The sequence below is a fragment of the Citrus sinensis genome, chromosome 5 (assembly GCF_022201045.2).
Source record: "Citrus sinensis cultivar Valencia sweet orange chromosome 5, DVS_A1.0, whole genome shotgun sequence".
NCBI lineage: Eukaryota > Viridiplantae > Streptophyta > Magnoliopsida > Sapindales > Rutaceae > Citrus > Citrus sinensis.
In genome coordinates, this window is record NC_068560.1 from 37,884,639 (window position 1) to 37,912,055 (window position 27,417).

The window sequence follows — 27,417 nt, forward strand, 5'->3', positions numbered from 1 at the left end:
CAAATGTAAATATAGCAACAGAAGTTCATATTGTGTAATAATAGTTCTAATTGCTAAGCCTTAATTCAAAATCAATGCCCCTAACATGTTGGACAACCTTATCAAGTTTTAAACCACCCCAAGGCTAACCACTTAAAGCCCAAGTGACTAGAGTCACTCCCTCACGAATGTAAGAGAAGCGGTTCGATCATCCACATCCACAGACGCATTACAAGAATTTAATTTAAATTTCCTTCCTCAGAATCCCAAAGCTTGAGTGAATGCAATCTTTTTTTCAAGATAGGAGTTAACGTCCCTCAAATATTTGAGAATGTTAAAAATCTGAACGCTGTCATATCAAAATTAATATAAATAAATCTCAATATTTATATAATTATAAATATCATGAGTAATAATTCTCATTAAAAAAAAAAACCACCCCGAGGCTTCCACGAAAGATTTTATATCCCCATTTACCAAAAGTTGTCACAGAATGTCTATTTTTTGTCTAATCTTTGCTTGTTTTGTGCATTTAATTAATGATTATGCGCTAGTTCTTATGATATGCCCATGTCAGTGGATATTGTATCCAACGAGAATGGTGGAAACATCATCAATGTAAACCATCCGTTCATCTAAAGCAAGTAAATTTTCATACTAACCAACTCGCCTGCAGAGACAGTAATTTTTTAAAGAAATCTCAATTCAATCAAACATAGCGAGGAATCCGGTTCGAAGATTTCCACAAGAATGTAAGGAACCTCCAATGCAGCAGATTTTTATCTCAAATCTGATGCTTCTGAAAATGAATAAAGCAAATTTCAAAATAAGAACAGACGAAATAAATTGAAAGGTCAAATATTTCTATTTATAAGTCCCAGCCCAAAAAATATAATAAAATAAAAGAGCTATCATCCTAAGTACCCAACCATGTAGACCCTGAATATAATAAAATTATTGAATTGAGGGGAAAAAATAATATGACTATCAAATTTAACTACAGAATCATTAAAGGTGCAGGGATCAATCAAACATCAGGCAGCAAAAGTGAGAATAAAAAATCTCAAATGTTTATGCAACAAAAATTTGGTAGAGTTCATCATGACGAAGTATACTCTAGATGTTAAACCAAGTTTAATTATATATGTGACAAAAGAGTTAAAAAGGAGAAAAAGGGAAAATAGAAGACTGGCAAGCCGGTGAACAAGCACATGTAGGAGGAGTTCAACCACCATCAGGCCACAATTCTTTAGAAACCAAGCGCTATTAGCTGAGTAATCCAAATCCTTCACTCCAAAAACCATAGTTTTATGACCCAAATATTTGATAAAACACACTGACCCAAGAAAAGAACTCTGAGATCCTAACTCTCCCTCCTGGAAGCTCTAGCCATCAATGCCACCAGAAATCATCATTTGATAAGGACACAATCATCCACAACACCAAACTATACAACCCAAAAGCCTCATAACCCAACCCCATTCAATAATACTAAGTTCTTGTTTGTCTCACTTTCTTCTCTTTCTCTATCTTCCAAAATTAATTTTTTAAATAACTTATTTCAGATTCCTCTGCTGGCCTCAACAAAATACTGCCAAAAATTGAGAAAAGTGACAGAAAAGAAAAGGTGTTACAACACCTTCAGTAACAGCAGCAATTGCCCTCCTTCCATCCAAAAATTTGCACTATCCCAGTAGGGTTGTGCTTAACATCAGTGGTAATTTTGAATTATCAGTTCTGATTTGGTTCTTCAGTTGCCTCCCCTTCAGATGAATGTATCCCTGGAGCATCCTCACAATGGCAGTTTGCATTGCCCGTCAAACTTCTTTGGTTAACAGCCCCTTCCTTGACTGTGATATTTTGGAATGAAGGTGCAAGCACATCAACACTTGATCCAGCAGGAGATGATAAGCCCGATTCAGTTGAAATACGACCAGGAGTAGCTATCCATTTCATCCACTCATTACGCCTCCTCACCCTGTCATCCTGAATCAATAAACAAGTAAGACTAGCGAATTATGGTCATTGAGTGTCTAGTTGCCAGTTTCCATACGGAAAGAGTATCTCTCACAAATAACCATACATTGCAAGAGTAAAATGGTTGGTGCTCAGAATGATAAAAACATCAAATACAAGTTGAGTTACCTGTACTTCCACAACAGTTGAAGTCCTCAAGGAATCCAATATCAATTGAATGTTACTTGTCAAATTCTTAACCTGCAAAAAAGTAGCCATAAAGCAAAACCTGATCTGAGCAAGGGCTTCTAACACTAAAAATTTAAGACAAAATATGCAAATGAATTTAATTCAAATGACATGAAAAGCACAATCTCACTAAACAATTCTGAATAAGGTATGGATGAATCTAATTGAATATTATGTGCATCAACTTGAAGATATCTGAAATAACTACTACTGAAGGGTATTTTGTAGTTTATTGAATTAAGGTACTATGCATTTAATAGGTGTTTCCAGAACAAATTTGATTTGTTTATTAGTTCACTTCCACCCTATCCCCAACCGAGAACTTCATGTTTCTTTTACCCTAGTCCTCTCTCTATAATTTAGTAAACAACACGAATGCCCCAAAACTGAAAACTATGTTCTCAACAAGGCATTATTGGTGCCTGAAATAATGCAAATCAAGCCAACACCCGTTCAGGTTCCACCAATCATTCAACTGAAACAATAAATTTGGATCTATCAGCCTTATCTTGATAACAGAAAATTTTAAATAGCTTTCTGATCCTTCCAGCAGAGCAGGACTCTGAAGATAAAAATGAAGGAAAGAGAGCTGTTGCTACCAGGCACTCAGGTGAGGTGAACTTCTACTGAAACAATATCATCAGTTCCCAGAATCAATGAAGAGGAACAAATACAATGAATTTTGGATTTTAGAATGACAGTAACAGTTAAACTTGGATTTGAAAGGACATTAAGACGTTAATTAAATTAAGCAGAGCTGATTATGGCCAACTGACAAAACCCAAAATACACTCTATTTTGCATGCAGTATTCAACTCCAAGGAAACTTGACATTGACAGCACAATTTGAAGCAAACAAAAAAATGTTCCAGCAAATACAAGTGATTAATGAACAGATATTAGACTCTAAGAAATAAACAGTTAAAATACCATCATTTTTTACATGAAGTCCGCAGTAAGCTAAAATACTCGATGAGAACCAATTTGACATACACACGCAAAAGCAAAAAGGAAGAACATCATTGGTTAAAGTTTAAGTCCAAAACAGATCATAGCCACAACTCACAAGCTCAATTGTGAACAAGTAATGAGAAAATAACTTATTTGACTGTAAAAACTTACCCGCGGAAAGCTTGCAATTAAAGTAATGGGCACCCAACCCTGATCATCCATGTTCGACTTCAAAAATTCATCTTTCACCAAGTTAGCATCACTGCAACAAATAATAGATTTGTAACAGTTATATTATAATATATCAATAGTTGCAACCAGTTTATTAGGATGACTAATCAGCAAGGAGAACAAAAATGGAAAAAGGAAAAAAAAGTAGTGTCGAAGTACCTGAAATAATAATCAATCTGATGTATTAACATTGCAGCCAGAGAAGGTTCTGGAACAGGCATAAGCACTGGTGCAGGAGGAATGAAGGGTGGCATGCCTGTCACACCCCTCAAGGCTGCAGCTTCCACAGGCATTGGAGGGATATATATAAATTCTGAGAAAATAGGGACATTAGATTTCCACATCACATCGTAAAAATCAAGTGCACTAACTTAGAAAAAAGAACTTGCCAGGAAATCCCATGGGGTTTGGGAAGGGTCGCATGGGCTGAGGTGGTGCAAATGCAGCTGCATTGGGTGGTGCAGGCCTAACAAAGCCCCTTGGAGGACCTCTCTGAGGCTGCACGTGAGCATCTCTGGCATTTGAATAATTTCCGCGGTCCTGATCGTGTCTGCCTCCGAAATTGTTATTGTAGTTGCCATCTCCACGCTGTCCGTAGTTACCCCTCCTAGAGGAATTCCGTTGATCGTTCATAGGATGTGATTGAGACACAAATCCTCCAACTGGTCTAGCGTCCCAATTACTACCTCTGTATAGAGGCTCCCTTGGAGAAGGATCCGGCATTGCTGTAACCAGATTAGCAAAACTATTCGGAGGCATCGGAAATACAGGGAATGGTGGTGGAGGCGGTGGTGGAGGAGGCTGAGTAGGACGAGTCTGTGTAGGCCCACTGCCAGCGTTGCTCACACCTCCACCGCTGCGTTTCAACCTTTGTCGAGCCGGCATTGTACGGTTTGCATTGGAATTAGGGTTTGCATTAGCATTAGAGACTTTCTGAGGTAAGTGAGGAATTAAAGGTACCTATTATTGTAAACATGTAAACAAACATGCATATGTACAAGCAGCAAAGAAATAACGATCCAATAATCAACAATGAACATAACAAATTATTATCGTTAAATAGGTAACCCTAATTAGGTAACTGTAGTAAAACAGGAAACAACGTAAAAATTCAGATTATATTATCCTTTTGTTATTTTCTCCGAAACCAATCAGAAAATCATAGAAAGTATCAGAAACGAACCTGAGTACCAGAGACTGATCCATCAGCAACGGATTTCGAAGAGGAGGAGTCGGCCGATGATGATTTCGGCGACGGCTTAGTGGATTCGGATAAAGCGGGCCAAGAAGCAGCTCCCATTACAGGACCGACTTCAACGACGCCGTTGGATGGCTTGTTCCAAGCAAGCTTCTTTGGCCGAGCCGCATTGCCTTTGTCAGCATCCGAGCTCCCAGCCGCGATGGGATTATCCGGCGGCGGAGAAGACGGGGCCGAAGCCACCGCCTTGGAAGGGGAAACGCCACCGGTCGGCTCAGGTAATGAAGTCGCAGTCGGCGGCGGCGATGGAGAGGACTGAGAATGATTAACGGCGGTTGACGCAGGGTCATGCTCGCCTCGTACGACTTCAGACCACTGCGATGGGGAATTCTTTCGGCGTAACTGAGGACTGGAAAGGCCGTCTCCGGAGAATCCGGAGCCACGTGGAGTGACGTGATTGGAAGTGGAATCAGCCGTCATAGCCATTCAGAATTAGGGTTTTGGGAACAAAAAAATCTCAGAAGATTTTAATGACAGAACACATTAAGAAATATTTCTTTTTTTTAATTAAATTAATTTCATAAATCACCTAAAACAAAAAATAAATAATGATCAGAGCTTTGATTTTGTTGTGAGAATGAGAAAATGTACGAAATATTTTTGGTTGAACGGAAAACGGATCAAGGCGTTAAGGAGCCATCAACCGCCGTAAAACAAACCAACCAAAAAATCCCTATTACTTTCTCTCTTTTTTTAGGCTTTGTTTTCAGCAACTAGGACGAAGCTGCAGGATTTTGTCTTGTAAACTTCAATTTACGACACTACCCTCGTATGTGCCATCATTTCACCAACCGTGCCCTCATAAATCATTGACTTCATTTCTCTCTCTCTCTCTCTCTCTCTCTTTTTTAATAAATAAATAAATAAATCGCGTTTTTCTTTGTGCACCCAAAATTCGCTTAACAAATAAAAATTATCAGGCTTAGGCCCACAAAAGCAAAGTGAAATAAAATTGTGTGTGTGTAAAAAAATTGTTCAACAAATAGCAGATCGTGATTCGTATTATATGTGCCACAATATCATGTTATTTGTGAAGCGCGTGATTTTATGTACGGTGTTACCCTACGGGCATACACCATGATGTATAACATCACTTATATAATTTCTGTTTAAAATTAAAATTGAGTAGTTATAATTTAGATGTTATAATATTAAAATATTTAATAAATACTATCTATTATATTTTAAAAGAAATGTTAATATAATTTTCACTTATTATATTTTTAATAATTTAATTAACCATGAGCAGTGGTTCAACATGAAACATTCATAATAAAAAAATGTAAATATGTAATAAAGCTATCTTTTGAAATTCTTAAAGTTCTGCAGATAATTTTAAGAAGTCCTTTTTATCTACTAACAACACAATACGTAATAATAACTACTTATTATTTTTTACCTAATCTTATTGGGAGAGAGATGTCAATGGATCCAATGGAATATAACATAGACCAATTTGTTAGTAATGAAAGCGATGTTGACTATGACACTGCAGGTCAAGTTGGCTCATCAAACTAGCGGTCAACATGATAGAACAATTTAACCTTACAAAATGTTTTAATGAGTGGTGGGGCAGCCACAGCACTTAGGATTTCTTAATTCAAATTTTTTTTTTTTTTTGGTTTGAATTTGAATATTGCAGTTATTTTTATAATTAAATATGTGTGTTGTGTTCATTTTTTGTTTAAGACATGAATATTTTAGATGGTTGTTTTATGAAATTTATTTGATTATGGTATATATTCAATTGTTTGGTCAAGTAATGGAATGATGATTGAACATGAGTTCTACAGTATTATACAAATATTCTATTTTTGTTAATGAAAGTGTGTGACATCAACTTTGAATAGGAATGGAAAATGGAGGTGATAATACTCAAGCCAATGAACAAGATGAGTATGGATTAAAGAAGAAGAGGGTGCCTTACTGGAAGTGTTGAAGGAAATAGTGGCAAACGTGCTGATTGTGGACAACTTATACTGAAAGCAACAAGAAAAATTAAGTTGAAACTAGAACAGTCGCTTCCTAAATCTGGATTGAAGTATAACTCATAGATTCATTCTAAAATTAAGTTAAGGCATAGAAACAACAACATTCTATCATATTTGACATGCTCAACACTATTGAGGTATAACCCACACTAATTTTCTTATTATTTTTGTTAATGATATTACTGCGTAAACTCTTATTCAAAAATTATACACGGGTTAAATCTAAAATATAAAAAAAGAAAGTAAGGGAAGATTTTGTATTTTTTTTTTTAATGCTTAGATTTATTGACAACTTGATTTAATTTTTATTATATTTTACATTACTTTATAATTTTTAGCTATGTTAAAGATTCGAAGAAATATAACTATATCGGTCTAGACTTATGGAAAGTGATTTGATTGAGCCACATTACATAGAGGTCGAACTTCTTCACAATCCAATCCCGGTGGCATAAATTAATAATTTTATAAATTGCTACTTTCTATTTCAACCATATAAATTATTAGTGCAACCGACTGAAATCTTATATTTCTGTATATATCTTCGTGTCACAGCCGTAAAAAGGTAGGGCACACCAAAAACCGCGACGCTAGTCATTGATATCTCTTTATATTTAATGGATGTTCTATTTAAAAATTAGAAATATCAAAAAAGTTAGGTAAAACTTGGGGTACGTTTTCTTATATCTATTTACAATTATTGAAAAACTTAATTTCAATAGAGAAAATATTATGAGTATGTTTCTTTCCTTCAAAACGATTCATTATTCCTTAGACTTATAGAAATTGAAGAGGAGTAGGTCGTTGAAACCTTTTTTCTGTCCTTTGTCGTCGTAATTTAATTTTATGATAAATTTGAAATTACAATAATTAAAAAATTTATGTTGGTCTTAAATTTTATTATTATTGTTATTTATTTTGGGACTTATGGGGGTCTAAGGTCTTTGAAGTTTGAAAGGTAAAGATTGGACCGAATGGCCCGGACATCAATTAAATCCAATTTCCAAATTTCGTCCCGGGCGCCATTTGGAAGAACTGTGTTAATTTTGACCAGTTGGGAATTTACTTTTAAGACTGAAAGGGCGTTGATATAACAGTCTCCGGGGGCGATTCTGGTGACGGGCTTTTTAACTTTATTGGGAATTTACTTTTCCCGTTTCTAGCTTTCGCCGGATTGTTTTTCTTGTTCCGTCGGGCTCAAGGTGGGCCCGGCTGCCGGTGGCCTTGGTGGGCCCAAGGATTTTGGATGATTTAAATCAAAGGTCCAAGAAGTTCCGAAACTGGAGTCACATTTACTGACGTGGCTGGTGCTGATCAAGCAAAATTGGAATTACAAGTAGTAGTTGATTTTCTTAAAAACCCCGATAAGTAACCAGCTTTGGGCGCTAAAACTCCAAAAGGGTGTTTATTAGTTAGGCCACCAGGAACTGGGAAAACTTTTTTGGCTAGGGCAGCTGCTGGAGAAGCCGTCGTGCCATTTTTCTCTTGTGCTGCCCCAGAGTTTGTTGGTGTGGGCGCACCCAGAAAGAGGGATTTGTTCGAGAAGGCCAAACCGAAGGCACCATGTATTGTGCTTATTGATGAAATTGATGCTGTGGGGGAGACAGAGAGGAGCAGGGCTTAGAGGAGGAAACGATGAAAGAGAGCAGACTATTAATCAGCTTTTGACTGAAATGGATGGCTTTTCTGGTAATTCTGGTGTTATTGTACTGGCTGCTACTAATGGACCGGATGTTCTTGATTCTGCTTTGTTGAGGCCTGGGAGATTTGATAGGCAAGTTACAGTGGATAGGCCTGATGTTGCTGGTAGAGTCAAGATTCTTCAGGTTAGTTCTCTACAAAGTTTGCTGGCCTTCGATTCCATGTTGTAACTTTATTATTTTCTTATTTGCTTGTCTAAGCTATTGATTTATAACAGTTGGGTCTATTAAAGCGTAGAAACTACGGACAGGGGATGGATGTTGTTACATTGCATGTGTACAAGATTGCTTACACTGCTTTGATAGGGTTGTGGTGTGCTGATTGAAATGCAATATGCATTCATATATATTGTAGATTGGTTTTCAGTTTTCACTCAATATTTTTGAAACGAAGTTTGCCCTTGTAGTGACACCATGCTTTATTGGGTATTATGCTCTGGTCTTCTAATTCAATTAACTTGCTGCATATATTCTTTTGGCGGGGACTATATTCAGAACATATAGCTGTAAATAGCTTGCTAGTTTAATTCCAGTTTTGAACAATGTATAAAATTTCTCTCAAGTTATGACAATATCCTTTATTACAGGTGCACTCCGGACGAAAGGCACCTGCTCAGGATGTGGAGTTCGAAAAAGTTGCTAGAAGAACACCTGGTTTTACTGGACCTGATTAATGGAGCAGCCATTCTTGCAGCCAGAGAAGAAAAATGCAGTTGTCTCTGATGAGAAAAAGAAACTAATTGCCTTCCACAGTAATTATTATTACTTCTTTTTTTTTGTTGTCTAATGCTTTTGTGAGTTGCTTTCGAGTGTCTAACATGTTTGCACGCTCTAAATTGCAGAGGCCACCATTTTAAAAAGTCTGATAACATTAAAACCCTTGCAATCTACTTACAATTTTGACCTCAATTGAAACTTACATGAAAAAATAATAACTGATTTTGTTGTCGGCTCTTTCTCCTGACATTAAAAATAATAATAATAATAATCAATGGGTCTCTGGTTTAATAAAAGAATCTTTGCACTTATAATTGATGAGTGCAAGGGTTCGAGCCTCCATAAAAGCCTTATGGAGGTTAATTTCAGTACTTCCTCATTTATCAACTAATTGAGTAGAGACAAACTTTGTCTTGCAAAATGTGAGTAGAGTAGGCACCCATCGAATATTATAGAGAATTTAAAGAATTTGAGCAAGTGCTTTAGTGAGTTAATGTATGACTTATCAACTAATTGAGTGTGACTAGAGTAGGCACCCATAGAATATTAGAGAGAGTTTAAAGAATCTGGTCAAGTGCTTCAGTCAGTCAATGTATGACTTATCAACTAATTGAGTGTGAGTAGAGTAGGCACTCATCGAATATTAGAGAGAGTTTAAAGAATCTGGGCAAGTGCTTCAGTGAGTCAATATATGACTTATTAGCTAATTGAGTGGAGATGGTTTCTGTCTTGTGAAATGTGAGTAGAGTAGGCACCCATCAAATATTAGAGAAGGTAAAAAGAATTTGGGCAAATGCGTTAGTGAGTCAATGTATGATGGAGGCCCTAGTTATTTAGTATGTTTGTAAATATTAATTGTAATATCTGTCTTACGAAATGTGAGTAGAATAGGCGTCTCTCGAATATTAGAGAGAATTTAAAGAATTTGAACAAGTGCTTCAGTGAGTTAATGTATGGTGGAAGTCCTTGTTATTTAGTATGTTTGTAAATATTAATTGTAATGTTTAATATAATATCAGTAACAATCTCTGTATAAAAGAATTAATAATAATAATAATAATAATAATAATAATAATAATAATAAAAAAGAAAAAAGAAAAAGTCAACATGCAGTAAATATGTTTATTAATTATGAGATTTCTTTTAGTAGAGCTCCTATAGACTTCGAGTTTTATCTTCGCTTTTACCTACTTATGATTTTTAAATTCTATGAAATTCTATTTTTATACATAATTGAAGATTTTATCTTTCAGCTGAGTTGTATGATTTTCTCTAGAGTAGAAAATTTGGTGGGTTTTCAAAAAAGCTAATTAAAGAAATTTGGGTTTTCTTTCTAAAGGAAACCAGTAACAAAACACAATGATTGTTGATAACAAATAAATAAATAAATAAATAAATAAAGTTAGAAGCTTAAGCAAAGTAAAAATATTGAAGTAGGCTTCACCAAATGTTTGGGCTTAGGCATAGGCTCCATCGAATTTCTGTAGTTAGTCCAATTTTCTTTTGAGTAGAGCTATTGGCACCCCTACATTTTTCTTACAAAACCCCACTTTAAATAAAATTACAATTAAGAACAATCGAAAATTAAGCACATAAAATTTTTTGTCTAACAAATTACTTAATTCATAATCAATCCTTTAAAAAACATTATATATGTTACTTCCTATTTAACTAAAATAAATTGTACAAATTTAAAATAATCTATTATTTTCTTTTAATCTCTTATTGATTAAATATTTTTATACTTAAAATTGCTTTGAAATTATAATTTGAAATATGTGTTATTTCAACCAATGATTAACACTAAAAAACTTATCACCCATATAACTTTTTAATTTGTGTGTAGATTAATAATAAAATTAAAAATAATTAAAAAAAGCACAATAATACTTTGAATTTTAATAATAAAACAAATCAAATGAAAATTAAGAACTTAGAAAAGTGTATCTAAAAAAAAGGTATTTTCAGAAATAAAATGAATATAATTAAAAATGAGTTTTTATAAGCATATGAGAGGGGTGCCAATAGTCCAACCCAGTAGCTTAACTGGGCAGTGGTGGTCGAGTTGAATAGTTGATGGGCAGCCAAAACAAATGCATAGTAAATGACAAAGAAAAATATGTACCAGTAAAAATTTATTTAATAATTGACTGGAATAATGTAATTAAACACTTGCTGCGTATTTAGTATTTACTGTGAAAAGTGAAAACAACATTCGCGCACCGTAAACGTTTCCAATTAATGTATGACGTGTATATTCAATTCATTCTAGTTGAGGTTCATTATTTTGAAAGCAACAGAAGCCTGTCCTCTCTTTATATCCCAACCAAATATGGCCACACACATTCATATGTAGATGTATATCTTAAAACAGAAGCAGGAAGACATATATAATTTCCAATCCTGAGTTCTCACCATCTCTCGATCTAATTCCGGTTCGCATGGCTCAAACAACTCCAAATCACACACAGAGCGTTGTTGGTTGGGCCGCTCATGATCCCTCCGGCAAGATTACTCCTTATATCTTCAAGCGAAGGTACTTGTACCATATATATATATATATATATATAATAAGTACATGTCTACTTTATTCTATAATTGTTTATCCAATGAAAAATGTCTCTCCATGACATGATTATATGTAAATCCAGGGAGAATGGTGTGAATGACGTGACCATAAAAATCTTGTACTGTGGAATTTGCCACACCGACATCCATCATGTCAAAAACGACTGGGGAATCACCATGTATCCCGTTGTTCCAGGGTACTATACATATCTGTTTGGATGATCTTGTTTCACTTTTACCAACTGAATCAATTAACGCGTTATATATATATATATATATATATTCACATAATTTTTGCAACCAGACATGAAATAACTGGGATAATAACCAAGGTCGGAAGCAATGTGAAGAATTTCAAGGTGGGAGATAGGGCTGCAGTTGGGTGCTTGGCGGCGGCGTGTATGGAGTGTGAGTTCTGCAAAGACTCGCAAGAAAACTACTGTGACAAAATCCAGTTCACCTATAATGGCATTTTTTGGGATGGGAGCATCACTTACGGTGGCTACTCTGAAATGTTGGTTGCTGATTACAGGTAATTGGTGGGTCTCGTCCTCTTTCATTATTTGTGACATTTTTGTCGCTTTACTTTAATAATGCAGCACTATGGTTTCTGACAGCGAAATGGGCAGATAACACAACATATTTTTCCCCTGTTAGGTTATTGCTTTTACTTTCAGTCAAAAAAAAAAAAAGTTGTATTAATTGATACGTCTGCATCGAGAAGAATCATAATTAATGCCCTATATCTATATATCTTGTGGGGATCGATTCGATGGGCATGCATGAAGGTTCGTGGTGCACGTACCGGAGAACATAGCAATGGACGCAGCAGCACCGCTACTGTGTGCGGGAATCACGGTGTTCTGCCCCATGAAAGACAATAATTTGATAGACTCACCGGCGAAGAAGAGGATTGGAATCGTGGGTCTAGGAGGTCTGGGACACGTGGCAGTTAAATTTGGCAAGGCCTTTGGTCATCACGTGACCGTCATCAGCACATCTCCGTCCAAAGAGAAAGAGGCTAAAGAGCTCTTGGGTGCAGATGAGTTCATACTCAGCACCAATGCTATGCAAATGCAGGTTAATTATATTTGATCTCATCCTTCCACTTATATTGGCTTCTCGAGTTATATATCCTAATATTCCAGAACCATTAATTGTAGAACAAATCCCAAATAGTAATACTAAAGATAAATATGCTGGCTTTATGAATTCTGATGAGCTAGAAATATATATTTACTTGCGCTTGGTGACAGGCGGGCAAGAGAACCCTAGATTTTATACTGGACACAGTGTCAGCTAAGCACTCACTTGGGCCAATCTTGGAATTGCTCGAAGTAAATGGAACTTTGTCGGTCGTAGGTGCACCAGAAGCCCCTTTTGAACTGCCTTCTTTCCCACTGATATTTGGTAAATTATTGACATCAATTAATCTATTCCCAGTTACATATATGTATATTGACAAAATTAAAAGAAATGCACGTATATGAATGAATTAATCGAACAAATTGTTCACTTGTTGTTCAGGGAAGAGAAGTGTGAAGGGAAGCATGACAGGAGGAATGAGAGAGACACAAGAGATGATGAATGTGTGTGGCAAGTACAATATTACATGCAACATTGAAGTCATCAAACCAGACCAAATCAACGAAGCATTAGACCGCCTTGCAAGAAATGATGTTAGATATCGTTTCGTAATCGACATTGCCGGCGGCGCCAGGGAGTAAGCCACTCGATAACCTTAATTTATTAATTAAAGACATACGTACGTATATGCATGTGCCTTGATTTGGCACTTTAATTTGCCATATATTGAGTATCCTTTTATTTGAAAATTAAGCAATGAATTGGTTTGTAAATTGTAGTTAAGCAGTGTTTTCAGTTTGTTGAGCTATGTTTCACGTTGACTAATAAATGGGAGGTACTTGAGTTTATGAGAATAGGCCACCCCACTTAAAATATTAATTTTTTGAATTGGATGCCTTGAAATTCTTGACCAAGCTCGGATGAAATGAACAGGGTTCAGCGGTGATTTCGTCCGAGAAAGAAACTATTGAGTTGTATTTTATATTGACTAATAAAAAAAAATACTTAAGTTTATAAAAAGAATATCTCACCCCACCTAATAAACTAATTTTTTTGTTGAATACCTTGAAATTCTTTGATCAAGCCCCCAACGCAGTTTCTGGTTAATTGATATACAAAATCAACCGTTAATTGTTTGTCAATTTATCAAATATAAATGAATCTCAACCATATTGCGGCCGAGTCTTTAATTTCTTTTGAGATATAATATCCTTTTCCGATCGGGCAACGAACGCCATCAGATTTGGAATATACGGCTTATGGACTGAAATCATTTAAGTTGCGTCCATGGGGACCATGTCCTTCGACCTTGACGTGCCTGATCACCATGACCACGTACGTGTGTGCACAGTATACTGCTAGCATTATATTTAAATATAATAATAGTGTTAACAGTAGACTCAAGACTCTACACTCCATTGCTTCCATGGGAGACAGGACAACAATGAGTGAAAGCAAAGATAACGTATGTCATTAATTAATTATGTTGTCATAAACTCAGAAAATAAGAGGTCGAAAATGAACTTTTAATAGGAGAATTATAGTCACCGTTGTGTTAGGTTACTATCGTATGTAATTTATAATAAATTTAAAAATAATTATTGATCACCACTCGCTTATTTCATATACTATCATTTTTTATTATTAGATAGCTACTTTTAGATTAGTGCTTTGTATTGAATAATTCCACCATATTATTAGGTAGTAACATTAACTTATTTTTACAACTAAAATGTATAAAATTCTCTAATTTTCTCTTAGGTGGGACAAGCTTACTTAATACATAAATAATGGTTATGATTGTAAAGTAGAAGTATAAATACTTTATCTCGATTAATATGACATTTGATGTGTTATTCATGTTGTTGGTATTGTAAAATTATCTAATTAATAATAGAACCAAAAGTTAATTATTACCTAACATAAATATGACAATTATTGAAATAGTGATATGTTATTTAAGATACAATTGCAAGCATACCATTACTTTTATTATAAATATACTTATTTAACTATAATTAAACATGACAAATAAGAGTGATTTCAAAATGCTTAATGTATTATTTTGGATAATCCCATTAAAATTGTCTCATCTAAAACCCCTACCCCTCCTTATTTTGTTAAAAATTTTGAACTAAGAGGTATTGAAAAAGGATTTGGATTTATCTTATCTTTTTGTGTTGATATTTTATAAGGTTGTGATCAGTAGATATTTGACAAGAATATGTATGTAATAAAAGGATGAGACTATTTACACTCTAATTTATACTTTTTTTTTGTGTAAGTCATTCGGTATCCGGCGACCGCATTGGATCCCGACTAATCCGAATTCGGGGTATAGTCACAGTTAAGGCTTTTTACGCCTCCCAAATGACGTGTTTAGTGGATATCGAACCCGATATATAGCTCTTTTCACAAACTCAGCATGCGCTGCTAACTGAGTCACAACCATTTGGTTCTAATTTATACTTTGAATACTCTAATTTTCATAAAAATTTATACTTACTAAATTTACTACCAAGGACATTAATATAATCCAAGAAAATGCTATTACTCTTAACACACATGTAATATGATTTGTTTGCATCCCTGTAAAGACCGAAGCTAACATCATCACAGTGATTTTCTTCATTGGAACCAAAGTTAGGTTGTTAGTGTAGATCTTGGAAAGTAAGGTTGCTCTTTGTCGACCGGGTAGCCAATGACCTTCTCCATTGGTTCCCTTTGTTGAGTAAAGATAATGGATGACCACGTTAATAATCTCAAACTTTTTTGTCTTTATGATTATTTATATATTATAATTGTAATATTGGGAAACTCGGCAAGTACCGATAATCTAAATTAATTATAAAAAGCATAAATTAAATTTCATTTTTCTTATTTTTACCATGATTTCACGTCAATGTAGACTATGTAGTCGTCTGCTACTGCTATGCAATTCTCCTGTAAATAATAATTGTAAAATGATTGTAAAATGAAAAAATTGGAATGTTGAGGAAAATGGAAAGCAAGAAAATAAATTAACATTTCATGAGGCGAATGTTTCTAGATAAGCATTGCACAAACAGAGTCCTTGTTCCGAAGTCTCCATTTTGCACATCTGTACTCCATTCCCTATTTTCCTTCCCTCACGCAATAAACTGCCACTGTTATTAATACACATTCCGACGATGTTAAAAGCCAAGTTGTTCTATTATTTCACAGTGATTCTTTTATTCATTGTTGTTTGGTGCTTGGATCGCTACAGAGTGCGAGTGCTTCTGGTCTTATGGGTGCAAAGTGAAAGTAATTAATTAATTTTTTTTAAAAAAAACTAACATTTCATTTACCATAAGTGAAAATCAGTACAGTACAAACATAAATTTTACAAACGATCTCAACAGATATCTAATACAAGTACACAATTGGTTGAATCAATGTATTTCTACACTAAAGAATAAGAGGAAAAACCAATGCATTAAAGATACTCGAGTGAAGTATCTCTTCCAGTAAAGAAAATGTACCAACGAAGAGCCATTCATCAGATAAAGCTCTTTCATAATACGCACCTTAATTTGGTTCTTCCAATTTTTACGGAACATATTTTTGGTCTTGACCCATTTGTTATATCATGAAATCCTCCAGAAGATACGAAGTGTGAGTGCCTTCCCTTACATATAGTGAAGGGACAAAAAAGCAAAATAAATACTAAAACATACAAGATTTTTGCCGGATAATGAGCCAACTATATATTGCTCTTCTCTAGTGAAATAGAAGAGTGGTTGAGGATGAAGCAAAAAGAAGGCTGTAGAAGAGGAGAGAAAAGAAAATAAATAGTTAATGAAATGATCTTAACAAAGGATAATTTTGGCATTTGAAAGAGTGTACATGGTAAAAATTATTATTTAAAATTTATTGAATGAGTGTATAAAGTGTTTAGAATAAATTTTAGAGCGTAAATAGTTTACCTGTAGTAAAATTTTAGCACTAAATGATAATAAATGCACCTATAACACAAAATCTTTAAAAAATCAACATAACTAAAATCAATATTAGTTGCAAATTGAAAAAATACAAAATATCAAACGTCAAGTCCTAACGAAAGAATTCATCCTCTCTTCATGTTTCATTCTCTCTTTGGGAATTGGGACCTTCCAAGATTTTTTTATTTATACGCGAGTTTGATCGTGTTTGATCAATTTTTGGAGATTTTTTGTTATAAGAATTCAGACTATATACATTGCTTTTGAGAATAACAGTTGAATATTTGCTGATCCAGCAATCAACTGTCGTCCGGCTATCCCCACTGTACGTGCATGTGATTCGAAAGTTTTACACAAACGCATCACCTTTTAAATTAGAGCATAATACGTGTGTATAACAAAGTTACTTTTTATTTGCAGTATTAATGCATAAAAACTCGGAGAAGCATTAGACATATGTAACGTAAGAGAATGACCAACAAATAATCATTATATATCCATGTTGATAGATAAACTATTAATGCACTTGTATCTCAAAAAGCATCGTCTCAATGCATTACACGTACAAAAACGCACCGTGTGAGCGAGGGCTACCGTGTGACAAAAGTCATTAACAAAATTGAGGCGGTGCTAACGGCCATCTCTTTATCTTCTCCTTTTCCTCTTAACTTTTCTTCAAGCAAGTAGCCTCTATATATATCAATACATAGTGCCTCATTTGCCTGCTTCTTTAAACTCTTCCTTTTTTAATTTCATTATTATAATTTTTAGCCCATTGTATGTCAAGAATAAGATATTTGAGAATCTTTGCATCTGTGCCAATCAAATGAGAAAGTCTATGTGGGACAAGTTGAAATCTCCCTTCACTAGGTCAGGTGAGTTTTTTTAAGCTTCATGGGGTTAACTGTTTTTGAAAAATTTTCAAGAGATTTATGAAATAGGGCTTTAGTTTTGGGTTTGAAAGATGAGAGTGATTTGATTTCATGAAAGTATAATGATTGTTTTGTGTCTCAGGTGAATCACAAAAGCAGTGTGGCGATAGCTTGAGCAGCAGGTCAAACATCAATGAGGAATACACGGAAGCTTTCAGAACAAAATCCTACGTTGAAATGTGGAGCAAAGCTCAGAGCCAGCTGGCCGCAAGAACAAGCTTTAATGGACTTTCATCAACATCTTCAGTTTCTTTCTATGTCCATCTCTCTGACTATCTTTTGGAACCGCAGCAAGAAACCCTAATGAAAATGATAGAGAGATTGCATTTCCATCACCTTCTCATGGATTACTTTGAAGCCAGCGTAGAGGCTTACAATGTCTGTCAATTACTCCTTCGAAGCGTCCATCAAACTCGCGCTAATTATCGAAGAATCCAAAGAGTGATGAAGATAAGCGAAAATATGCATGACTGTAGAGCTACATTCAAACATCTGGCTGCATTTGCGTCGTCAAAGAACCCATTATCGATCATTAGCATGGTGCAATTTCGCGATTATCATCATGGCAAAATGTTGTTGTTCAGTAGTTTGACATCCAAAGGAAAGAAGATTAGAAGGAGAGCAAAATTCAATAAACTTTTGAAGAAGGTGGGAGCATATAGTCTAGTAATTTCTCAAACTGCATTGTTGATAGCATTGTTGGTCTTTGTACTCCATAGCATGGTTGGTATTGTGGCAGCACCTGGGCTAATGGTTCCTTGTTTAGCTTTATTTCAGAGAAAGCTCACGAAGTTGGTTCGTCGTGGTCCCAAGACAAGTTTGCTTCAAAAATTTGCTGCCCAGCTTGATGTTGCGGCCAAGGGGGTTTATATACTGGTCAACGATTTTGACACGATTAGTCGGATGGTGAGGAGATTATACGACGAAGTAGAGCATCGGAAAGACATTGCTAGGATGTGTTTTAGGTCTGGAAACTCTGAAATATTGAAGGAGGTTATGAAGGAATTTCATTTGCATGAATCTAGCTTTCTGGAGCAGTTAAAGGAGCTTGAGGATCATATTTGCTTGTGTTTTCTCACAATCAATAGATCTAGAAGGCTTGTTCTACAGGAGATAATGGTGCATCAAGATAAGTCATGCCCATGATCTTTGATCATGGTTTCCTTTTTGAAGATAATTAATCATAAATTTCATGATTGTGTGATAGCGGCCTTGTACATGAAATTAACCATTTCCAAAATAAGTACTTCATGGATCCCATGAATATCAATTAAATCGGGGAAAGAAGTGGTATCCATTTTTCATTTTGTTTTTGCTTTCGTGGTGCGTGACACTGCTGACATGAGCTGTCAGAGGATTGAAACGGACGTGGCTCATACTGCAGTATGGTATCTGTCGTTTTAACGATTCATTCATTATTATTTCACATCGGAGAAATATGATAGAATTGGAATAAAAACACATTATATTACATTTTATGATACGCATTCATTACATGTACACTTTTTAACTAAACAAGCGGGTAACGGGTTAGTCCACTTTAGTCTCCTTCAACTTGTAACAAGCAATTTAACCTATTATTTGAATAATCAGGAAGCTTATAAATAGGAATCAAAGAATGCTACAATTGATCGCAAGAAATTTGACTTAAGAAGCCTAAGTTACACTTGATCATATTATTCTAATGGGATACAAAAATGGTTTTGAACATGAATATACTTGCGTTTAAAAAATTGCTATGTCGACATTGCAAGGCCTATCCAAGAACTGACGATGCGGGAATTTTTAAAAGCAGAAGCACTTGTGTGAACAGCTAATCTTATTCACTGCCTCAGGATGAACCAAAGCATTCAATGATTTAGCATTCTTCTCTCTTTCTCTTGTAGTCTTCAAGGCCCAACAATGAACTCTTGATCTTGAGCCAATCTGCCGGTTTAGGCATGATGATCGCAATGTATCCTTCTCTATCTGCCTGCAATTTAGTCAACAGATTCGCATTACAGTACTTAAGGTGTGATAAATAAGTGGAATTTTACTTGTTTACATAATTAGTCTATAAAGAGCTAGTTGATTCCAAGAACAAAGTCCAGCAGGGAGTTGAAGCTATTCAAATAGCTAATTAAACACTTCAAAAATAACAAACTCAATAATGACATGTCCAGCTGACAACATACACATCAATTAAATATTAGTTCTAGCTATCTTCCATCAGTGGCAAAAGGATCTGTGGCATCACCATATGGAAAAACTTTACTCTTCCAAACTCCAAAATTTCCAATCAAGACTCGTTTTAGCTCAATAACAGAACTAGTCATGAAGCCAAACAGAAGACTGTTTTCTTCACCTCATGAAATTCACATGCTTATTCTGTTATGCTTGACGGCATCATAGAAGCAACAAGCAGCCCGTACAAGCATGTGAATAAGAAAAGGCAGGGTCAAGGTTACTCTGTGTGACCAACATTTTAATGATGGCTTATGAACTGAAACCTAAAGATTTATCACGAAAGCCAACTGATAACTTTTGATTCTCCCGTCGTGGTGAGTGTTCAGTTTGGGATTTTAGTCCACATTGTACAAAAAAGAGAAAGAAAACAAAATGATGGTTAAACAAATAATGAAAAGATAATGACCAATATGAAGATAACAAGCAAGAGGTTGTAAAGTCAAAAACATGATAATATCACATACAATAATCGAAACAATGCCCATGTGCGCGATTTCCATATTATGCAATCCAACAATTAGCATTCAGGACATTAACAATTCAGTAATCCTCACCGATGAATTAAGCAATCCTGGCTGTTTGATTAATCTGTTGTTCACTTCCAACAGAGAGCCTTTAACACAACACCTGTGAAAGGCAATTTATTTTTCAAAACTAAAACAACAGAAGAAAAAACAATCAAGTATCCAAAAAAATCAAAAGAAAGAAATAGAAACAATTTTACCTCACAATATATGAGTCATTATTGGTGCACACTTTACATACAGCCGTGTTCGATTCAAAGTGTTGTGCATTCTGCTTAATATATATAAAAAAAGAAAAAAATTACGGAACTAAACCCTCCCACATTTGCAAATTAAAATGCTAACGTACAGAGTATGGAAATTATTAAAAAAAAAAAAAACCTTCTTTCGCTTTCCGGTGACCTTAAAACCACTACGATCAGACTTGCCAACATTAAAATCAACGGCCGTGATTCCACCTTCATCCTTAAAAGCCACGTGCGTAGGAGCCAATCCAATTACACACAAACTTCAGAATTCATATTAACCAAAGAATGACCAAAAATTAGACTTCATAAATAATCGAACTTTGACAATTCAAGATTTAATTAAATCGAAAAATCTCACCCGTTCGCATGGCGGTAAACGTACTGGTCATGTCCCGGTTTCAAAAAATCTGTCAATTTTATATTTTTAGAAGGAAAAAAAATTAATGGTTTAGCTAGGGTTTAAGATTATAGAGGGCTAATCGGTGAGGGTTAAAAGAGTAAATAAGTACCTGGAGCAAAGTAGGCGACAAAATTGAAATCAATGGCGGAGGGAGGAGTGAGGGGAAGATCGTGTACATTAGGGAGCAGTAACTTATGCAACTCCTCTTCATCATCTTGCATTTCTTTTTCTCGTTCTTGCTGTGCTTGCTCTGGTGTTTCTTCAGTTTCTGAATTGTTTGTTTGGTAGACGTTGTGATCGTTCATTGAAATCTAACGGGAGATTTCAGAGCTGCGGCTCGTCCGTACAAATTTTTTTGGAGAAGCCGACTTTTCTATTCTCGGTCGGTTCTGTGTAAATGTTTATTTCGAAAGTCTTGTTTCATTTTCGGAAAGCAACGGTGTCGGATCGTAGCTCACGGGCCTAGTACGCTATTTTGTTCAGAACCTGTAATAATTGGGCTTTAACATCAACTGCAGGCCCATCTGAGCTCAACACGTTAGTTAGCGGCTCTCGTTCAATATTTATTTATTTTACCCATTACCTCCCTCAATATTTAAACACGTTGATAAGTAATAATACCAAGACCTTCAAAACTATATAAAGATAATCATTACCATATGTTTTTTTTAATAATTGATGTAGGACCGTTTCTTGAGATGAGCAGGGTATTTTTAAGAGATCATAATTTAGGGTACAAATGTTTGTTTTTATGTACAATATACTATTTCGTAAATTGTGATAAGATAAACTAAATCTAGATGAGGTTGCGTCGTTTTACTCCGTGGTTGAGCTAAAATTCTTTTTTGTTTTTGTTTTTTAGTTTAAGTTATTTTTATTTTTTTATTATTTTGAGGATTTTTATCTTTTTTTTAATTATCGAATTTAGGTACCATTTGTTTTGATTTCCTTATTTAAATTAGGATAATTTTATTAAAACAATATTTCAAATTAGCTTATTTTAATAAATTCATTATATTTAGGATTAGTATAAAAGGAACTCAAAACCCTAGTTTTATTCATTAGATTTTTTTTAATAAACTTTCATTATTTAGAAACCTTTTTTTTTTCTGTTATCTTTCAATCTTTGTATTTTTGTATCCTCAATAATTTTATTTAAAACACCCGTAATTTACAAGATGTGTACTTGTGGATAGTGGTTAACAGTTTAATTTTTAATTGATAAAGCAAAATACATGTCCTGCATTCAAAGTTTCACACAATTTTAATCCATTCTTAAAATATTTGACCGGTTTCTTTTAACTTCCGCATGTGTGTTTCGCAAGTATTCAAGAACACATAATATTTCTTGGCCACTGATGCAGTGTGAGAAGTTATGAGAACGGGGTAATTTGAAAAAAAAAAGTATAATTAAATTAGAGAATCACATTCAGATGATGAGTAATCCAAATATTTCTAGATTGAATCTTGAACAACCTTGAGTACAAAAATTATTCTAAAAGGTCCTCACAAATTCACTTCAATGGTAAGGGAAAAAAACTCTTCCACACACTCCCAAATCACCACATTTTATGCTTTGATTGCCCAAAAATACAATAAATTTGAGAAATTTAAAGCCTACTCGCAAATCAAAAGAAACCAACTTGCATGGGTAAAATCAGTCAATTCACTCTTCTACAATCAAGCCTAATCTCTTGACCACCACCGGTGATGCTACTCATCCTGATCATGGACTGCACAAAAGCATTTTCAAATGCTGATTTGGACCTGGCAAACTTGGAAACCAAGGCTTTGGTTTTTGGAGTGGTGAGCAAAGATTGATCTGAGGAGAAAAGACTCTTCCCCTGTAGAAGCAGCTTGTAATACGCATTGTCAAACACTGTTGTTGATGAATCTAACGTGGCGCCGGCATTTTTCACCTTGTTGTGTGCCGGACACACATGCCTCAAACTTGTTGCAAATGATGGGCTTATTGATGGGTCAATGTCAAGAGTTGCATTAAAATTATGGATTCTGTTTTGGAAGGACGAGCAGTGAGAGAACCCGAGAGAATGGCCTCCTATATAAAATTAGAGGTTAGCATACACGTTTTAATTTTTGCAGTCAAAATTAAGCAGAAACACAACAGTTACAAAAGTAACATTTTAACCTGAGAGCGCGACAAGATCAGCCATAGAAAGACCTCTTTGGGAGAAGCTTTGTTGAAGCTGAGAGATGTTAAAGGTGGGAGCTGGCAACTGTCTGGTGTCAGTTGCTTTTGAAATTCTGCCGTCTTTTCTCCCTTTCGGCACATCCCAAGTTGGACCTCCAGACTTGTATGTAAGCACATAACAGCAGAGCAAACAAACAAAAAATGTATGTTTAGTCTTTTTTTTTTTACTTTTTTTTTTGGTGGGGAGATTTATTAGTTGTATCGAACAGTGTTTATAATTATGGGTTCATACATATATGTATATATAAACTAACCAAAGCAACTGCATCTCGAGCAGAGAGAGCTAAGATATCAGCACAAGAAACCACACCAGGGCACATAGCTTCAACTGCTTTCTTTGCGTTATCGATGACATAAAAGGCATGCAACGAGATGTTAGGAGGTCCATCTTTCTCAGCTGTGTTTTTCCCCTTTGACTCCAGAAGAACCGAAGCATCACAACCCTTACATTATAAAAGAAAAAAAAAAACCACCACATAAGATTAATAATCACATTTGAAATTTGTTTTCTTCACGTACAAGGTGTGGCTAATACCAAAATTTTATTCATTTGAGAATGAGATGGTTAATTACGCACTCTGATAAAGCAATCGTGGAAGTGCATGCGAAGTAGAGCTGCGGGAACTGTTTTGTCGTTCTTCATTGCTTTCTTTACAGCATTGGTGACCGCTGTCTCAAGCTTGGGGCACGTCTTCGAGTAGTAATTTGAGCTAAGTGCACTCACTGGAGAAGAAACTGGAAACATTGCAAGGGCAAATATGAGAGCTACAACGGCTGCCATAATAGAAGCTAGCTAGTTTTTGAAATTTGTTTCAATATATATTTTACTGCTTAATTATCTGTGAAAACACAAGTGTTACGGAATTGTATTTATAGCAAAGAGTAAGAGACAGGGAACTTGGAGTTGTTATTGGGTATAGTGGTTGTTAGAAAATTTGGTGATCAAAAACATTTGTAGTGGAGTGGCATTGAAGCATGCTCGTAAGAAGACAATTCATGTGTCACATTAATTTGTTATTCTTCTTTTTTAAAGTGACACGGGAGACAAAATAATTTTACATATTATTAGACCCTTCAGACCTGGAGGAAAGTCTTTGATAATATTTCTAAAATAATTGACGGTTCAATTCATGTCGCGTTTTTGTTGATAAAACAACCTTGCTAATAGTTAAAGTAGTTTCTAAGCAAACTGATAATTTGAGAACACAAGACATGTCAATGTCACAGTTAAGCTTATTGAGCTTTCAATGGAATGAATCGTAACATCTCCATTACAGAATTTTCATTGAAGGTAGCTGCATTACCTGCACCAGTACTATTTCTTCATTTTTTTTTTAGCCTGATTACAGATGAAGCAAAGTGTTTCTTTACAATCAGATTGACCCTACAAAGCTTTAGGAAGAATTAGTTGGGTGGATGGAGTTGAGCAAATAAAGACACTATTGGGTAATCAAACCTTGGGCTAGAGCCTTGGATTAATGAACAAGTTCAGTTTATTAACAATCGAATGATCCAGAAAATATCTGCTCTTATCTTCGAGGTTGACATTACATGGATCTCTTCGATTTAGATATGATCTAATAAGAAATTAATAGTTAATGTATGTGCAGATTTTGGTCACTCTATTAATTTTTTATCTTTGATACCTCGGTGACTAATGCAAGTAAAGTTTCAGGGGCTGTGTTGAGCTTGAGATATGAGCTAAAAGGCTGGCCAACTACTTCCTACTGACTCAATTTTTTGGAGTGTTTATGTCTTTATTATTAAAATTATCTCATTATAGGAGCAGCTAGTTAAGAAATTTAAAAAGAAATGAACGGGTAACTTGCAGGTCAGTGGTCGCATAATTTTATTTTGCCCCCATAGAAATCAAATGCATATAACTACTTCGGTTCTGATACCATGTCAGAATTTTCTAAAATACATTTGTCTGAGTGTTAAATATTAAGTTGTTTCGTGGTGGAACTCATCACAATTACGAAGATTAGGATAAATTTGGAAACACAATTACAATGACATGATGTATGGTATTTGTGAAAGTCATGCAGTTTCCTACTTGTGAAATTGATGCCAATTTTTTTTGTCCATCTCTTCCAGTTCCCCAGTTGATTTAGTCCACAGTGGATAATAAAAATATAGAGTTACCTTTTTTTTATATAAATAAAGGTTCTCAGCATGCCCAGTTGACATGTACTAAAAAATGAACTATAAATAACACACTACGCTGGATGATATGTGAACTTGGAAGATAAAGGTAAAAAGATTACTGATACAACAATTACTTGTGAAAAAAAATTTACAGGCATACAATTTTTAAAAGCAAAAATTTATATATGTCGAAGCTGCAGCTTAAGTGGCTGAGCTTCTTATTGTTGTGCATGACTATTTAACATGATCTTTGAATAATTTCAGCATCAACAAATCATCAGTGGCTTCGAGTTCATGGATTGCTTCCAATTTCGTTCACCTGAGATTTGACATTAACCGTTCTTATAGTCAGAAAAGTCATTAAAATCTGGCGGGCTGCTTCAATGAAATAACAAGGACGCCTCTGCCAATTGAAACCACAAATCCTGTACCCTGAAGCCGTTTTCAACTTGACTAGAACTGGATACTGCTAGCGAAAGATTGGCCAAAATGCCAGTTAGATGGCACAACATTTGGAAATATTCTTGTTTCACCATCTGTAGTAGTGACTTTGAATGATAGCGATTGGCCATTGAGATAAGCATTTGATTGCCAATTAGCTCCCCAGTTTCTTGACATTGCCATCCAATTTGTACTTGAACCTTTGATGTATGCAGATTTAATCGATCCAGCCCCAGCCACGTTTGAAATCAATACGAGCTCAAAATAATCCCTCCCATTAATAGTGAATCTCACTCCACCAGGCTTCTTGCACGGTACCCTGCTCCGTAAAAACACCAAAATTAACATCATAAACATAATGCCGGTGGTACTAGCTATGTTATTTCAACTGAAAGAATCTATCACTCCCGCGAATCAAGATGATACCTTTGGTACAGAACGGGCACGATCCCGCCTCTGTAAATGCCAATCTTTTGCCAAGCGGGATAAGCCATGTCAAAATGCTGGCGAGGAGGATTGCACCAGCCACCATTGTCGCTTGGAAGAGCGAAGTTAGGAGGGCAAAAGTTTGTAGCGGTAATGGTTACAGATGTACCTTTTATGCACCATCTAGTATCAGATTTATAGTCACACATGATCCGGTAGCATTGCCCACATGAAGCTCCATCGTTGAACAATGCGGTGCTCAATGCTGCTGTGCTTATTCCATACCCAGTTGAATACAAGTTGCCATACCCGCAGGCTCCCCCTATAGCCAAATGCAGATGATTTTTACATATATATGCTCTATTAGCTATTGTAGTCTCAAAATTAAGTTCAAGTTGAAGCACAACGGTTACAAACAAACTCTAGGGATATGAAAGGAAAAATTTACGTACCCATTGTCCCTGAGGCATCGCTGCCTCCGTAGAATGTGGCATGAGCTTGGGTCCAGCCTGAAGGCGAAAAAGCTTTGATACTGACACTTAAACAGCAGAGTTGAATCAAGATTGCAGATGTAAGCAAGGTTTTCGCCATTTCTTTCTCAAACAATGGCCAATAAAACGTTTGGAGAAAACTATTGATTCTCGGAAAGAGGGGCGTATTTACATATATTTAGATTTGCAAGTTCAGGATGAGCTTGGATGTTTAAATAAGGAACCGACTCTTTAATGCAACAAAGCTCTTTAACATGTGATCACTGTAAGTTGGGAAATATTAAAGCAATAAATATTATTTTATGTTTTTTAAAATGAATTATCTGCTGAAGAGTTCTGATCCTCGATCAAGTATTCCCACGTTCTCTCTTACTCTTTGCCTTCCTTAACCCACATGCAATTCCCTCATATAAGATCAAAAACCGGACCAGAAAGCTCAATTGTTGTTATTTGTTTAATGAATTTGGTGGCTGCGATTTGAAGACAAACGGACAATCTTTAATATGAATTTGTTTGGATCATATGATACAAGTGCACATGGTTTTGGTTTGATCCACATGATATAACTATGGCAGTTATTCCCTTTTCGTCTCACGCATACGCACATGACAAGAGTCACATTTTTTTCACTACATTTAATTAACGCCATGCCATGATCTGCTGATCCTTAAGAAACCATGTGATATTTGTCTATCAAATCATTGCCGTTAACTTGAAACAT

At 35.3% G+C, this 27,417-nt stretch overlaps 6 protein-coding genes and 1 pseudogene across 11 annotated transcripts; 3 read left to right on the top strand and 4 right to left on the bottom strand.

The window, feature by feature from the left end:
• Nucleotides 1-426: 426 nt before the first annotated feature.
• LOC102616770 (la-related protein 1C-like) lies at nucleotides 427-5,370 on the bottom strand. Of its 4 annotated transcripts, XR_008054838.1 has the most exons (7): nucleotides 4,550-5,362; nucleotides 3,756-4,326; nucleotides 3,526-3,679; nucleotides 3,307-3,397; nucleotides 2,125-2,196; nucleotides 1,619-1,965; nucleotides 427-778 (listed from the first exon to the last, which is right to left on the bottom strand). XR_008054838.1 is itself a non-coding variant. In XM_052441696.1 (6 exons), the coding sequence occupies exons 1-6, from the start codon at nucleotides 5,048-5,050 to the stop codon at nucleotides 1,711-1,713; spliced, it is 1,617 nt and encodes a 538-aa protein (XP_052297656.1). In that variant the 5' UTR covers nucleotides 5,051-5,367; the 3' UTR covers nucleotides 1,028-1,710. The 4 variants fall into 4 exon arrangements, 3 of the variants coding, with proteins under 3 accessions (XP_052297656.1, XP_006473702.2, XP_052297657.1); XM_052441696.1 differs by lacking the exon at nucleotides 427-778 and having other exon boundaries at nucleotides 1,028-1,965; nucleotides 3,756-4,299; nucleotides 4,550-5,367; XM_006473639.4 differs by lacking the exon at nucleotides 427-778 and having other exon boundaries at nucleotides 1,028-1,965.
• A 1,106-nt stretch (nucleotides 5,371-6,476) lies between these two features.
• Nucleotides 6,477-10,883, top strand: LOC102628222 (ATP-dependent zinc metalloprotease FTSH, chloroplastic-like; annotated as a pseudogene).
• A 448-nt stretch (nucleotides 10,884-11,331) lies between these two features.
• On the top strand, nucleotides 11,332-13,469 carry LOC102617066 (probable cinnamyl alcohol dehydrogenase 6). The gene is made up of 6 exons (XM_006473640.4): nucleotides 11,332-11,568; nucleotides 11,684-11,797; nucleotides 11,905-12,132; nucleotides 12,389-12,680; nucleotides 12,857-13,010; nucleotides 13,128-13,469. The coding sequence occupies exons 1-6, from the start codon at nucleotides 11,474-11,476 to the stop codon at nucleotides 13,325-13,327; spliced, it is 1,083 nt and encodes a 360-aa protein (XP_006473703.2). The 5' UTR covers nucleotides 11,332-11,473; the 3' UTR covers nucleotides 13,328-13,469.
• Nucleotides 13,470-17,265: 3,796 nt separating this feature from the next.
• Nucleotides 17,266-18,887, top strand: LOC102628518 (UPF0496 protein At1g20180-like). 2 transcript variants are annotated; one of them, XM_025097071.2, is made up of 3 exons: nucleotides 17,266-17,523; nucleotides 17,663-18,228; nucleotides 18,358-18,887. In XM_025097071.2, exons 1-3 carry the CDS (start codon nucleotides 17,475-17,477, stop codon nucleotides 18,724-18,726), a joined length of 984 nt encoding a protein of 327 aa, XP_024952839.2. In that variant the 5' UTR covers nucleotides 17,266-17,474; the 3' UTR covers nucleotides 18,727-18,887. The 2 variants fall into 2 exon arrangements, with proteins under 2 accessions (XP_024952839.2, XP_006473909.3); XM_006473846.3 differs by having other exon boundaries at nucleotides 17,279-17,523; nucleotides 17,663-18,887.
• Nucleotides 18,888-19,024: 137 nt separating this feature from the next.
• Nucleotides 19,025-21,389, bottom strand: LOC102617369 (uncharacterized). 2 transcript variants are annotated; one of them, XM_006473641.4, is made up of 6 exons: nucleotides 21,088-21,389; nucleotides 20,937-20,985; nucleotides 20,712-20,838; nucleotides 20,531-20,604; nucleotides 20,361-20,433; nucleotides 19,025-19,552 (listed from the first exon to the last, which is right to left on the bottom strand). In XM_006473641.4, exons 1-6 carry the CDS (start codon nucleotides 21,281-21,283, stop codon nucleotides 19,439-19,441), a joined length of 633 nt encoding a protein of 210 aa, XP_006473704.2. In that variant the 5' UTR covers nucleotides 21,284-21,389; the 3' UTR covers nucleotides 19,025-19,438. The 2 variants fall into 2 exon arrangements, with proteins under 2 accessions (XP_006473704.2, XP_006473705.2); XM_006473642.4 differs by having other exon boundaries at nucleotides 20,531-20,601; nucleotides 21,088-21,387.
• Nucleotides 21,390-22,412: 1,023 nt separating this feature from the next.
• On the bottom strand, nucleotides 22,413-24,006 carry LOC102617846 (peroxidase 64). Its single transcript, XM_006473643.4, has 4 exons — nucleotides 23,768-24,006; nucleotides 23,445-23,633; nucleotides 23,128-23,290; nucleotides 22,413-23,037 (listed from the first exon to the last, which is right to left on the bottom strand). The coding sequence occupies exons 1-4, from the start codon at nucleotides 23,969-23,971 to the stop codon at nucleotides 22,640-22,642; spliced, it is 954 nt and encodes a 317-aa protein (XP_006473706.1). The 5' UTR covers nucleotides 23,972-24,006; the 3' UTR covers nucleotides 22,413-22,639.
• A 1,433-nt stretch (nucleotides 24,007-25,439) lies between these two features.
• LOC102618131 (expansin-A11) lies at nucleotides 25,440-27,037 on the bottom strand. Its single transcript, XM_006473644.4, has 3 exons — nucleotides 26,658-27,037; nucleotides 26,206-26,527; nucleotides 25,440-26,098 (listed from the first exon to the last, which is right to left on the bottom strand). Exons 1-3 carry the CDS (start codon nucleotides 26,794-26,796, stop codon nucleotides 25,792-25,794), a joined length of 768 nt encoding a protein of 255 aa, XP_006473707.1. The 5' UTR covers nucleotides 26,797-27,037; the 3' UTR covers nucleotides 25,440-25,791.
• Nucleotides 27,038-27,417: the final 380 nt, after the last annotated feature.

Excerpts from the sequence above, each read along its gene's own strand:
- LOC102617369 (XM_006473641.4), bottom strand. The coding sequence starts at position 21,283 with ATGAACGATCACAACGTCTACCAAACAAACAATTCAGAAACTGAAGAA. Across the intron at positions 20,839-20,936 it reads GTTTACCGCCATGCGAACGG|TTTGTGTGTAATTGGATTGG; the intron begins GTGAGATTTTTC and ends TGAATTCTGAAG. Across the intron at positions 20,605-20,711 it reads TCACCGGAAAGCGAAAGAAG|CAGAATGCACAACACTTTGA; the intron begins GTTTTTTTTTTT and ends ATATATATTAAG.
- LOC102618131 (XM_006473644.4), bottom strand. The coding sequence starts at position 26,796 with ATGGCGAAAACCTTGCTTACATCTGCAATCTTGATTCAACTCTGCTGT. Across the intron at positions 26,528-26,657 it reads CGATGCCTCAGGGACAATGG|GGGGAGCCTGCGGGTATGGC; the intron begins GTACGTAAATTT and ends ATTTGGCTATAG. Across the intron at positions 26,099-26,205 it reads GTGCCCGTTCTGTACCAAAG|GGTACCGTGCAAGAAGCCTG; the intron begins GTATCATCTTGA and ends TTTACGGAGCAG.
- LOC102617846 (XM_006473643.4), bottom strand. The coding sequence starts at position 23,971 with ATGGCAGCCGTTGTAGCTCTCATATTTGCCCTTGCAATGTTTCCAGTT. Across the intron at positions 23,634-23,767 it reads TCCACGATTGCTTTATCAGA|GGTTGTGATGCTTCGGTTCT; the intron begins GTGCGTAATTAA and ends TTATAATGTAAG. Across the intron at positions 23,038-23,127 it reads TGATCTTGTCGCGCTCTCAG|GAGGCCATTCTCTCGGGTTC; the intron begins GTTAAAATGTTA and ends AATTTTATATAG.
- LOC102628518 (XM_006473846.3), top strand. The coding sequence starts at position 17,475 with ATGAGAAAGTCTATGTGGGACAAGTTGAAATCTCCCTTCACTAGGTCA. Across the intron at positions 17,524-17,662 it reads ATCTCCCTTCACTAGGTCAG|GTGAATCACAAAAGCAGTGT; the intron begins GTGAGTTTTTTT and ends TTTGTGTCTCAG.
- LOC102617066 (XM_006473640.4), top strand. The coding sequence starts at position 11,474 with ATGGCTCAAACAACTCCAAATCACACACAGAGCGTTGTTGGTTGGGCC. Across the intron at positions 11,569-11,683 it reads CCTTATATCTTCAAGCGAAG|GGAGAATGGTGTGAATGACG; the intron begins GTACTTGTACCA and ends ATGTAAATCCAG. Across the intron at positions 11,798-11,904 it reads ATGTATCCCGTTGTTCCAGG|ACATGAAATAACTGGGATAA; the intron begins GTACTATACATA and ends TTTTGCAACCAG.
- LOC102616770 (XM_006473639.4), bottom strand. The coding sequence starts at position 5,050 with ATGGCTATGACGGCTGATTCCACTTCCAATCACGTCACTCCACGTGGC. Across the intron at positions 4,327-4,549 it reads GATCAGTCTCTGGTACTCAG|GTACCTTTAATTCCTCACTT; the intron begins GTTCGTTTCTGA and ends TTACAATAATAG. Across the intron at positions 2,197-3,306 it reads TAATTGCAAGCTTTCCGCGG|GTTAAGAATTTGACAAGTAA; the intron begins GTAAGTTTTTAC and ends ACTTTTTTGCAG.